Source organism: Cinclus cinclus, chromosome 2 (assembly GCF_963662255.1).
Source record: "Cinclus cinclus chromosome 2, bCinCin1.1, whole genome shotgun sequence".
In the NCBI taxonomy this organism is placed as follows: Eukaryota; Metazoa; Chordata; class Aves; order Passeriformes; family Cinclidae; genus Cinclus; species Cinclus cinclus.
The window spans coordinates 104697513-104710439 of NC_085047.1; the positions used below are offsets into that span (position 1 = coordinate 104697513).

At 43.8% G+C, this 12927-nt stretch overlaps 1 protein-coding gene across 1 annotated transcript in view; it reads right to left on the bottom strand.

Annotated features, from left to right (window-relative positions):
* PCYT1B (phosphate cytidylyltransferase 1B, choline) overlaps positions 1–5872 on the bottom strand; it is a 28853-nt gene extending 22981 nt beyond the window's left edge. Inside the window, exon 1 of the mRNA XM_062515159.1 lies at positions 5771–5872. Coding sequence (XP_062371143.1) covers positions 5771–5872 — 102 coding nt within the window. The remainder of the gene's footprint in view (positions 1–5770) is intronic.
* Between the last annotated feature and the right edge of the window lie 7055 nt (positions 5873–12927).

The window sequence follows — 12927 nt, forward strand, 5'->3', positions numbered from 1 at the left end:
GTCCCTCAGCTGTCAGCAGAAAAACTCTGGGAAGATCAATTTCCCCACAGGGAAGCCGACAGGCTTCTTCACAAGATCCCTGATTCATCCAGTGTCTTTCTCAAGAGGTTTTCACCTTATACCATCTGTTTATATTTATGTAAAACAGGAAAGCAGATTACACGGAAACAAAGGACACACTGGGATAGACAGTTATGGTTGTACTCAATGTTTGTGCAGGATTGTGGATGTGTGAGTATACACTACACATACTCTTGCCTGTGTAGACAGTATTTGCCTCCTAATTCTGTATTTCTTCTGCTTCACATCCACTCATGTGCTGAGTTCTTTTTACATTTTATACATATGTTATATTATAACGCTGCCTATGTTCCTGAGGAGGGAGCTGAGAAAATCTATTTACAATGTTTTTCCACTCCTTTTTAAAGATCTAATACAAACCTCTGTAGTAACGACAACAGCACAGTTTAAGAAGTTGGTAATATTCTCCTAATAAAACCTATTTCTAAAATACCATTGCATTTGCAAGGACAGAATGCAATATATAGAATGCAATGTTTTCTCCCCGTGTTTATGGGTCATTTCTCATTCCTGAAAAGATATCTGTAGTTCTGTGTATCTGAAAAAATATGTACTGCCATGTGTTTTTGCAGAAACTGCATGTCCTGGGGTGACATTTCAGGACATATATAAACTGCATGTCCTCTGATGTAAGAAGAGGAAATCTAACCACATTTTTCATGTCTGTGGGCAATTTAATTTTTATTAAGTGCAGCAAAAATTGCTACATGTCCCCAAGCACAAACCTCACCTGGCACATTTTTATGGGTTTGTGGTTTTATATAGTAGCCAACACTGATGAAAATTAATCCAGAGCAAAACCCAAACTTCTAAAGGACCAAATAAATATTTAGTCAAATAAAGTAATTTTGGGTTCCTTAAATGTAAGGCTATTTACATATTTATTTATGCTTAATTCCACATTGAAGTAAACAGATGGCAGACCCCCTGTCATAACATCACGTGAGAGAGAAACAGATGCACGGGACACTTTTTAAGCACAATAAATCCCCCTTACATTAATAATTGGCTCCTCTGATTAAAACTCCCTTCCAGTCATATAGGAAAGATTAATATCAACATCTATGAAAGCTCATGGAAATAAAATACTGAAATGATTCTAGGGGTTGCATCAGAACCTCTTAAAACGTTCTCTGTAAATATGAAGGGATGAAAATACAGGTATTCAAGGCATTCACACTTCCCTTATTTCCTTATTTCAAATTTTGTGTTCGAGATCATTGCTTAACAGCAGCAACAAGAAACTGTCCAACGAAATAGAGTGACTCCTTGAACCATTACACAGCTCCAGTGTGTGCAAACACTAAAATGCTGCCCTCTACTCTTCAATAAAATAAAAAAATACCAAGTGTTTTCCAAATGTACTTGAATAACTGTGAAAAATTTAATTCATGTGCTCTCATTTTTTATAAAAAAATCAAGAAAACAAAATGGCCCAAGCATCAGATACCTAAAATCATGTGAGCTCTGTCATATTCAGTTGTACTTGAGTCTCATTCTCCAAGTACTGTGAATTCAGTGGCCCCAAGATACTTAATACCTGATTCCTATTGACCTGTAAAAGCCTGTAGCCTCTGAATCTCACAACACTACAGAAGCAAATGTAGGCTTTGAAGCAGTGCTGGGATTGCAAGGGTGAACCTCAAATGTCCACAACACTTGCAGTGCCTTGGCAGAACTTGTTTTATCTGCCATATGGATAGACAAAGTGTCCAGCTAGTCTGTCCTTGCAATGATGAGGGAAAAAAGCCCCCAGTAAACTATTTGGGTACTTCCACACAGGGCCCCAACATCACTTTCTGTACAAGAAATGAGATCCAGCCACAGCTTCAGCTGCCTGAGAACAGACATCCAAGGGCAGTATAAGATGTCACATACCCTTGAACAACCCAGTATTTTGGGGATAGCACTGCCTAGGGCAGAGCAGACAGAACAAAAAGCACTTACCTGCTTTTTTAGATCATCTTAAAGATAGATTCACTTTAAATTAATGAAAACAGCTGCTTAATTCCTCCAGCCTTGCCCTCTACCCACTGATATGCCTGTGAGCACAGGCCAAACCAACCACATACCTACCTACCCATCTGCTTCTTCTCCTCCCCTGTAGTTCACCCCAGCTAGTTCAGGTGGGTTATCTTACCTGGTTTCTTAAATTAAGTACTGTGATGGAAATATATGTTGCATTGCCCTGCATGACAGAGCCATGAAATACAAGGAAAAGAAGCTCTCAGTGTGTTGTTCAAGGGAAAGATGAAGTACAGTGCCAACCAGTACATTCTGAAGTTTGTTTTCAAATAACTTTCATTGTGCATTTGGGTTTGCTTTATTTGCAGCACTGTCCTTTAAAACTGCCATTGTTTTCTTTTATGAAAGATGTCGGATGGAATTGTCTTCCCAAACAAAGTGTGTTGAAATGCCTGTTTGTTTCTTTCAGGTGAGGACTGGTAATTTTCAAAGGACACAGCAGTCCTTCAAAGGAGCAACACACACCTGGGACCAAAACCAAACTATTGATCCCAAGTGACATAACTATATTATAAAAAAATAAGCAAATAATCTCATAAGGTTTTGTGTTTCCTCTTTGGTATTTTCTGCTATGGTATCTCTTAGTTAAACTAAGAGCTTTCCTTTTTAGTACTGATTACATGGGCAAACCCTAAGGGCAGGATTCCCAGGCTGAGATCCACAGCCCAGCAGCACTCTGCAGCTTACTGAAAGTTAGCCAGGAACAACTGCAATACCATCAATGTGTGGCATGATATGACCAGAGGTCATGTTTATCCCAAACAGTGGAGGCCCCCATGACCAAACCATGGGTATTCTGAGGCTTAAAATTATTAATGGGACCACAGCAGATGAGAAAGTAACTGAACACAGTAGTTTGGTCCCGATAAGAAAAGAGATAAATGCAAAAGAATGCAAACCAGGATTGGAGAAATGCCATTTGTGAGGGTTTTTTCCTTGACTACAAAAGTCCTAAAATCACCACTGTGGATAAAATCTGTGACTCTGATGGGTTTATTTCTCTGTAGTGTATTGAGACCAAGACACATGGGGTCACTCAGTGACATTTTCCTGGCATTAAGATACATGGAAGTTGAGAACATAGAGAAGGCAAAGATTAAGTCAGAGAGGGAGCAGAGGAATTGACTAAAGCAACACAAATGCTCATTAATGCTTTTGCTGGTTAAGAAAATGGACAGAGTGTCTTGGGGGGAAAATAATGGCAATTTATAATTACAACAGTACCATGCACTGGAAAACATCAGGTTTCAATACACATTGAAGCTTACCCTAGAATTGCCTTCCATGTCCCTTGATTTCCTGATCTCCGAAGGACACAGGTTCCTGAGTCCTAATGTGACAGTTCCTGACAAACTAGCAGACTTCATAGCCTAAAATCAGAGGTCTAATGGCAGATACCCATTAAAAATATTCACAGTTTTAAGGCTTTAAAGAAGTAATTCTTGTTTCAGTGAAAAAGACAACAACAGTTTCAGAAAAGAACCAACTCCTTTTCACCTTCTAAAATTTCAGGTGATTTCTCAAGAAAAACTGCTTCCTACAACTTAGCCTATATATAACCTGAAATCCCAGATAATTAATTTTAGACATATGTGAGAACCAATGAACAGCATTAAAAAGTCATCTGTAAATATCACAAACTTGCTACCAGCTATATCATCCTGAGGTACCAAAGCCATCCTGAGGTCCAAACAATACTAAAATGTCACCTAGAGGGTCACCCTCTTTCCTTTACACTAATAATCCAGGTGAAAAGGTTACTGGCCCACCACTGCACATGCTGCCTTCAAAGGATGAGATCAGACCAAGTACTGAAGATCTTAATAATTATCTGATAGGAACTTGATGACCATGTTATTAGACTGTCTGTCAAGGGGTGATTCATTTTAACTCTTCAGAACACCTGCCCTTAATTTTTCTCACTTCAGGCACTGCTTCACTACACTTGTTTGCCTCACTCTCTATGCTCTGAGTTCAGTGTATTGCATTATACTTCACCAGACAACTTTTTCTTTAGCCTGAAGATAACACAGATCTGATGACTGACAAGATATCACTTTGTAAGGGCATACTTTCCACAAATAACTTATTTAAAATGTCTCCATTATTGGAGAGTACCATTATTGGTACTCAGGAAGACCCAAAACATTGTAATGAATTTCTGTTTCATTCATGTACTGTCACCTTAATTTCTACAGAAATTATACCAGCATGAATGATACTGTAAATACTGGTATCATAATGTCACTTTTTCTTTAAAATCTTTTAAAACGTCAGACTACATAGAGTAATATATTCAAACAGGTTGTTACATCTGAGCTTTTGACAGAAGACTCTAAGACAGCCTGTACGAACACACTGCAGTAACTACCTGAGCTAACTTTCCCTATTAAAACAGCTCCAAAAGCTTTCCATGAACAAATTAACAGTCTTCTTTAAAGCTGAATCTAATTATAACATAAGCAAGAAGAAAACATTTAGGTCAGCTCCAATGACTGTTGCTATTTCTTGTCATATCAGAACAATGTCTCAACTATAGTGCTGAATTTAATTACTGAAGTTTGATGTTTAAATATGTTTTAATTAACACTGCAACTGAACTCTGGTGTTAAATGATCTAATTTCCAGGACTAAACTGTTTGCATACATCATGCATTTTCACATCTTGACACTGCCTCCACAATTCTGCAATTGCATATATGTACTGCTGTTATTAACTTTCTACCGCCTTGCCAGTGGTGTACACCATGCTGGGGTAAGGAGAGATCTTTCCTGGTAGGAATAATAGCAGATTTAAATAAGAAGCAAGGAAACACTCAAAATATTTTAAATGAGCACATGAAAAGAAGGACAGCCCTCAGAACCTCTACTCTTGGAGTACAGCAGTCTTGTAAAGTGGCCTACACGGTATGAGGGAGTCTTGAAGCACAGAACATCAGAGGAGTTATTTTAAGAATCGCTCTCCCGGCCCATCCTCATTGTCCTGTCCCCCCAAAAACCGCAGTTCTCCGAGACTCTCTTCTGCCTTACGCATCCTGAATCGAACGGGCAACTCCTCCTCGGACTCTTGGAAGTTGAGAAAAGAGAAATTTGCCATTCCTGGGCGCAGTAATCCGACCTAGAGCCGGCCCGCAGAGGAGAGCGGGGCTAGGCGGTCACTGAGGAGCTCCCGGGAGCTGCCACTCCCGGCGGGAGCAGCACCGGGAGAGGCTGGGACCGGCCGTCGCTCCCCGCCGCCGGCTCCTTGGAGCGCGGGCCGCTCCTCTGCATTCACTACTGGGTTCCCACAGGCAGCTTTTTAGATCGTAACACGGCTTGGCCACCACACGCCTCTCGCCACCCGCACACATGCGGCAGCGGCGCCGGTGCCCGGGAGCGCCCGGACCCGTCGGGAGCGCGGGGGAACCGGGTTTTTAACGGGTGGACCGGGAATTGTGCCTGGCTGTCACCGCACTGCCCCGAGTTCCGACACGACACGACACGGCACGGCACGGCCCAGCCCACCTCGAACAGCCTTCGCTCGCCCTTTCCCTAGCATCGCACAAAGGGACCCGCAGTGAGGCGGCACCGGCCCCCCGGGGGCTCCCTCCCTCGCCCCCGGCCCGGCGGCCCCGCAGCACCCGGGGCGGCTCGAGCGGGCGGGCCGCGGCCGGGCCCGACTCACCATGCGCGGCTGTGGGCAGGTGTGTTCCAGCTCCTCCATGGTCTCGGAGGGGGATTTGGGGGTGCCCGTTCCTGACTCAGCACCGGCCGCACGCACTGGCATGGCCGCCGCCCGGGCCCGCCCGGCGCGGGGGGTCTCCCCGGGAGCCGCCCGGGGGCTCGGCCGCTCGCGTCGCCACGGCAACCGGCGGGCCCCGCCCGCTCCGCGCGCGGGGGGCGGGGCCTATTATTTGCATGCGGGCTCCTGGTTGGCTGCTGCCCCGCCGCGCCACCGCGCACCGCCCACGGCGGCTCCGCGGGCGGGCCCCGCCCCCGAGAGTCTCTGGAGGCTGGAGGGGGCCGGGCTGGACGGGACCGCGGGGGTCACCGGGTCCGACCCACCGGCTCGAGCAAGGCCGGCCCACAGCACATGGCACAGGACTGCGTCCAGAACGTTCTTGAACATCTCCGGAGAGGGAGACTCCACAACTGCTCTGGGCCGTCTGTTCCATTGACCGGTCACCTGCACAGTGAAGTTCTTCCTCATGTTCAGGTAGAACTTCCTGTGCTTCAGTTCCTGCCCGTTGCCTCTTGTCCTAAGCTTAGCAATCCCGAGAGGAGACTGCAGAAGGCTCCGTCCTCTTGCCGCCGCCCCCCCCCCCCCTTTAGATATGTATACACATTAATGATCTCGGTCCTCTCTTGTAGACGCTGAACAGGCCAAACTTCCTCAGCTTTTCCTTGTCAGAGATGCCCCAGTCCCTTAATCATATTTCAGTGCTCCACTGGACCCCCTCCAGGATCTCCATGTCTCTCTTGTCCTGAGGAGCCCAGAACTGGACACAGCACTCCTGATTCACTCATCTCTCCAGGGCTGAGTGGAGGGGCAGGATCCCCTCCCCGACCTGCTGGCAATGCTCTCCCTGATGCACCCACCCCAGGATCCCGTGGGCCCTCCTGGCCCCCAGGGCACTGCTGGCTCAAACCCCGAGCCGTGTTCCGAGCACGGCAGGCGCGGTCGGTCCCGGAGCGGTGCGGGCCTCCGGGAGGCAGCGCCGCACCAGGAGCCGCATCGCTGTGGCCGCCCCGACCCCGGGCGCGACTGCACCCGCGGGCCGGGCTGGCGCGGCCCGGGAGTCCCCTCACAGCGACCCGCGGGGAGGTGTGGCCGGTTCAGAGCAGCCGGAGGCGGGGCGGTGCTGACCGGACAGCTCCCGCCGGCCGCGCCCCGCGCCCGGGGCGCCTGCCCGCTCCTCTCCGGAGAAGAGCATGGTGCTGGGAGTACCAAATTCTTGGTGCTGAAGAAATTAATCTAGTGAAAGCTATTATAACAGTTTTGGCAAAAGCGTTGTTCTGTTCTGCCGAGAGATTATGGCTGTAATGGTAGCAGCTTTCTCTAATGATGCCTTAAGTTTTAGCTTTCATATTTTCTAGATTCTCTAGTACATTAGTATATAACTACATTTCATATTAAGTGTTACCAGTTTTTCTTCACAGTTTAGTTAGACAAAACAATCCTTTTCCAGCCTGAGAACCAAGGACACCGTTGCAGCTTCAGGCCCAAAAAGTATAAACAACAGTGAATTGAGGAGAGCAATCTGGGAAGATGGGACTTTATAACCTGAAGCTGTAATTGGCCAATTAACCCCAATATGTAAATGGACCAAAACTTATAAAACTGTGAAAACATGTGATCCATCATCCATCTTGGGTGTAGCCATGGCCAAGCTCTTGTACTGCCCAAGGTGTATCCTCTGAAGGCCTTTTTTAATAAATACCTACATTATTCCTTTAACTCTGTCTAGTCTCTCTTCTAGGTAGCCTCTCCAGGCATCACTAAATGCAGAAATTGCTTCTAATCATAGGCAAATTGAGAGTTTCCAGGCCCTTCACATGGAACCTGGCTGACACCTGCCCAGGAGCCATGACTACATCTTTGGCTGTGCTGTACAGTTGCTTCAACACACACAACTGTAGTTCTACACTGCTGAAGTGAAATGACCATCCTTATTACTCTTAAATAGCATGAGAATATGACCAAGATAATATAAAGCCAAAAATTTTTAGAACAGAGATTGTTAACCTTGATAGAATAAAAAAAGGGGATTTCAGTAGTACTTAGCTTCAGTGGGCACTATCAGTGTAATTTTTAATCAGAGGACACAAGCATCTAAGGCAATCCAGACCAGTGAGGAGTTATAAGAATTGTGCCTCAGGGTCTTTCCCCTTAAGACCTGGATTTCAAACGTATTTGTCTTTTGCACATCTTCAAAAAAAAACTAAGTGCAACACAAAAATTTATGAACTAGGTGAAAGGGAAAGGGGTAGACAAGTAAATAAGAGGAGAAAGAAAAGAGAATGTCAAAAGAAAAAATGAGACAGCTGTCACAAAAAGAGGAAAATAGATGTCAAAAGAGGTGACTAATCAAGAAAAACAGGTAGCCAGACTAAGTGAATCTCACAGCTGAATCTTTTCCTTATTAACTAAGTTCCTTTATCAGTGATTCTGCAAGAGCTACTCACACATTATGGAAAGCATACTCAAGGGAAATGATTAAACCATGATTAATGCAGCACTCGGCCTGAAATTTGTAGCTCATTTTCTTAGCAAAAATATTTGCAGGAGCGTTATGCTGTTAGAAGAATATTTGGACAGCACAGATGAGCAGTGCTAGGACTGGAGCAGCCAGAGGCAGTAGGCAGCCCTTTTATAAACCCAACCACATATGCCAACTCTTCAGAGATTGGTGCTGGTGTCCTGAAGGTGTAGCACCAGCTATGGACATACCCAGGGCAGGTGTCCAGCCCTCCCTGACCAGGCGCATGGGAATAGAGATGAATAGAAAGCAGACGTTCTTAAAGTTGGATGATTGCCAATATACTGGAAATGTAAATTCCTTTGCCTTCTATTTCTTTCGAGTATGAAAGGCCGAATTTCATCTCTGCTTTCATGCTGAGAGTGTGCTATTGACTTCAGGTGCATTTTGATTCATCTTCTCTACAGATAGCTTTTTCCATATACATGTAACATTACAGAATGATGTCTCTCTTATGGTAGTGTTATCGCCTATCTAAGCTTGGCCAGAACTTCAAAGTGGAAGTGGAATACTTTTCATGCTGCTTATTTAATTTCTATCTCTGGTAAATACTTTATGTATTCTGTCCTTTTTGAAGTGCATGAAAAAAACCTATTGTGTACCTCATTACAAGAGAGAGAAGTTGAAATAATGGCAGAGAGAAGGATGTAGGGTCTGTCATGCCGGTCCAAATGGAATTTGTCTAAAAATCTTAGTCAATATATTGGATATCTTGAATTAGGTATCCTAAACTGCATCTTCTAGTTGTTGGGACTAAATGAGCTTTTAAAAGGCTGGAGTGTGTCTTCTTGACTCCCTGAAATAAATAAATACAAATTAGGTTTGATTGGAAAAGCTCAACAGATGATGTTCTGTGAATCCTTACAAGTCAGCCAGCTTTTAAAAGAACAGTAGAGCAAGAGGCATGGGAGGGGATGTTCATGTATTTAATTTCTTTGCTGTAACCAGTATCCTGTGCCAGGCTAATCATGTCTCCTGGGCAGCCTCCTGACATTTCTTCACAAGTAACAGGGACACATCACCATAGACTTTAATGACTGAGCTCTTGGCAACAGCTGCTTGGGTTGACTAGACATCTGATGCATGAAAATATTGTCCAAGCATGTACAAACTACAGGCAAACAAGCCAGGAAACCATTATCCCAATCCTCCTACCACTAATTTCAAGGACTGAATTGAATAGGCACCAAACATGGAAAAACCTCAGTTGTTAAGAAGGTTCCACCTGAATGTAATAGTTTAAGGTTTGCCAATTGTAATATATTTACCTTCTATTGTGAAATAGAGTTAGTAGTAAAGGTAAAGCAGGCCTAAAACTTCAAAAAGGGAATAAAGAAAAAGAAACTTATTAACAACACAAAGAATAATAATAATAAATTCAGAACAGATTTTCAGACCGGGTTCTCCTTCCCCCTTTGTTACAGCTTAACAACAAACAGGGACACTTCAGTCAATTCCTTAGTTAAATAATATTTTTCAGTTCACTTCAGGGAGAGGAGTTGCTTTTTGTTTAGCTATAAGGATCTTTTACCAAGAGAGGAAATCACCAGTTCTCTCTTGACTCCACTTTTTCATGATTAACAGCCGCCAGGGATCTGCTATCATGAATTTGCTCCCACTTTACAGTCTTTTCAGAACTGAGTTGTGGCCGTGTTAAAAAAGTCATGGGGTATTACCTTTAAGGATGAGCTACTCAAAGGCAAAAGTTCTCTTCAGCTCACTTCTCTCTGTTCATACTTCATTCCCAGGAACAGAGATCCCCTTCTTTTCCTTGGGGCAAAGGATTCTTCAAACACTTTACACCTTGCTGCACCCCCCATGTCTTTCTTTTTTTCATGGTTTAAAGGAATTATTTCATGTAGTACAGTCCACCCCTATAACTTACAAAAAGATTTCAGCCAACCTTCATGGCATCTCCTCATTCTCCTTCCATTTAGAAACTTAGCTTTTACTTCACTGACTTTGGTGTATCCTTTCTGTTCTGCTCCCTCTCACCCACAGAAGGACGGAAAGTCTGTAAATCTTATCTGAGCATTGGGAAAGTTAAAATCTCCCACAGAAGTTGCAGGAGTTGGGCCAGGCCATGCCGGAGCTGTGTCAGGATCTCAGGCTGTTCAGGCCACGCTGGAGGGGCAGGACGAAAACTGCAAAGCGCACGCAGAGGAGAAATGGGTGCCAAGGCCGTGTGTCCATGGCTTTCCTCCGGCGCTGCCCGCCCCCAGCTCCAGCCGCAGCCCGGGGGTTCTCCCTCTGCCCTGCCCAGCACAAAAAGCCCTGGGGGCTCTCCCGAACCGGGCCCGGCTGCCTCCCCCCAGCCCGTGAGGGCGGCAGGGCAGGGCCCCCCGAGCCACGGGAACAGCGGGAAAAGGCGAGAATCCAGCAATGGGCTCCGCTCCCCTTGGCCACTGGAGCCCCCGGTTAAAGACGGGGCCCAGCAGCCTCCGGAGCCGCTCCCGCCCGGCCCGGGCCGCACTGGAAGGGACCCGGGCCAGGTCGGTGTTACCTTGGGAGAGCCCGGAGATGCCGGAGAGCTTTCCCGGCGTTTACTTGCTTCAAATGCCATTCACGGAGCGAACCGACTTTTCCAATTGGTTTCTCAGGCTGTCAACAACTAACCCAGCCTGAAATTGGTCCCATCAATCCACAGAGGAAGCTCTCATGGAGAAAAACTTCCTAGTGTGCCCTGCCCCCAGGGTAAAACTAGCACACTGATTCATACTAGTTTGGGGTTTTTGTTATACAGAACTTCAGTTCTCAAACTGCAACAAGTAATTATAAAAGATTAAAAAAAATATGTTTAGATGTTACATTTAAATCCTCTCATTTCTCAAACCGAAAATATCCCTCTCTGAGCTTCATGGATCTCAAGCACCAGTTAGCACAGTAGAAGTTGCATTTAAAGTGGTCTTTGAGAGAGGCTGCAAAAGTCTTCTGACCTATAACTGAGTCAAAATGAAGACAAGCAGACCCTCACATAATTTCTGTTCAAAAGTCATCAGGAAACTGTGAACAAAACTCTTGTGGTTAAATAGTGTTTGATGTCAAAGCCAAGCATCTACAAGAAACATAGAGAAAATTACTGAATTATTAACTGATGAGCTTTAATAAGTTTTGTTTCAGTGGATATATTTTGCATATTGAAGGTTTTAACTGCAAGAGTTTATAAGGTCCACTGCAAGACTTGGTAAGATGAAGGAATGGTTTATGCCTGGAGCACATTTATTGAAATACTGTGTTTCTACATATGTATATATGTATGCATGAATCCCTGTATTTATGTGTCTCTCTATCTATCAATGTCATGTTAATTCTAGACATGCTAGAATTAATAGTCAAAAACAGCAGAAAAAGATACTTCATTGCTGAGATGATCAATTAGTAAAATAATATATTTTTAGACTGAGATTAAAACCTCACAATGGTTGATATTTTTTTCCCTCCTGTGTAGGTGGGAGAAAAAGGTAGAGAATGAAAGGCATGAATTGAACTACACCCTATAGGTTTTCATTGCCTCCAACACCAATCACTTTGCTGCTTCCATGTAATGCTTGCAGATACTGTAGCTTTAATTAATTTTTAAGAGCAGTTCATCATTCCAGAGGAATGCACAATGCTTAGAAACTATCCTGTTTATGTCAGAATAAATAAAAAATATTTTACTATTTATGAAAGTCTTACAAAATGTATGCAGGTTAAATCCACAAAGTTTTTCTATATGCAATCACAGTCCATAAATTATGAAAAGTAAAAACATGGTATTTGGTACAGTGGGATTTTGAAACAATACTTTGAGGAGTTGGAGTAGAAAGCTGACATTCAGCAGGCAGGTTGGTACTTTTGTTACATATCTCTTGACTTTTTTAGACTAAACTGTCCCAGCTGCAATAATTTCTCATAGGTCACATGTTATAATCTTTCCATTATCCTCCCTGCTCTATTTTGGGTTCTCGGGAGATTTGTTACAGAGTGGTGCAAGCACAGGACTACAGCTGCAACTTTACTGCAGCCAAAAAATACAATGCCAAATGCTACAGAACTCCATACATCTAAGTATAAACTTGGTCTGAATTATTCATATTCTCTTTTCTCCTTATTGTTACAGATAAATATAATTTAAGAAAAATCTCTTTACTATTTACATTTAAATTGTGTCGTTATCCCTTCTATCCCTTTTTCTCTTCTTCTGGCTTTCCAGATAAGCACTCCAATCTCCTTAAATCCACACAAACCTAAGACTACCTTTCTTAAACATATTTGTATTGCACTGACTTCTATCCATTTTCAATCTCTCTGGTGCCTTCCTTTTCCACCAGTTCAATTTCAAACTTCTTGAACTGATCATCAGTATTCTGTCACACCATCTTTTTCAGGATTACAAGTCTCCAATATTATTTTTCTCTCCACTGTTCCTGTCAAGCTTTATCTTTCCATTTGTCAATGTTTCAGGCAAGTGCCTTCACAGCTTTTTTGCCATACTATTCCAAATGCAAACCTGCCAAGTGAAACATAAGAAATCATACTGCAAACTGCATTTGAGTGATTGTTAGGGGTTCACATTAATAATTTGTTTACCAAAAAACTT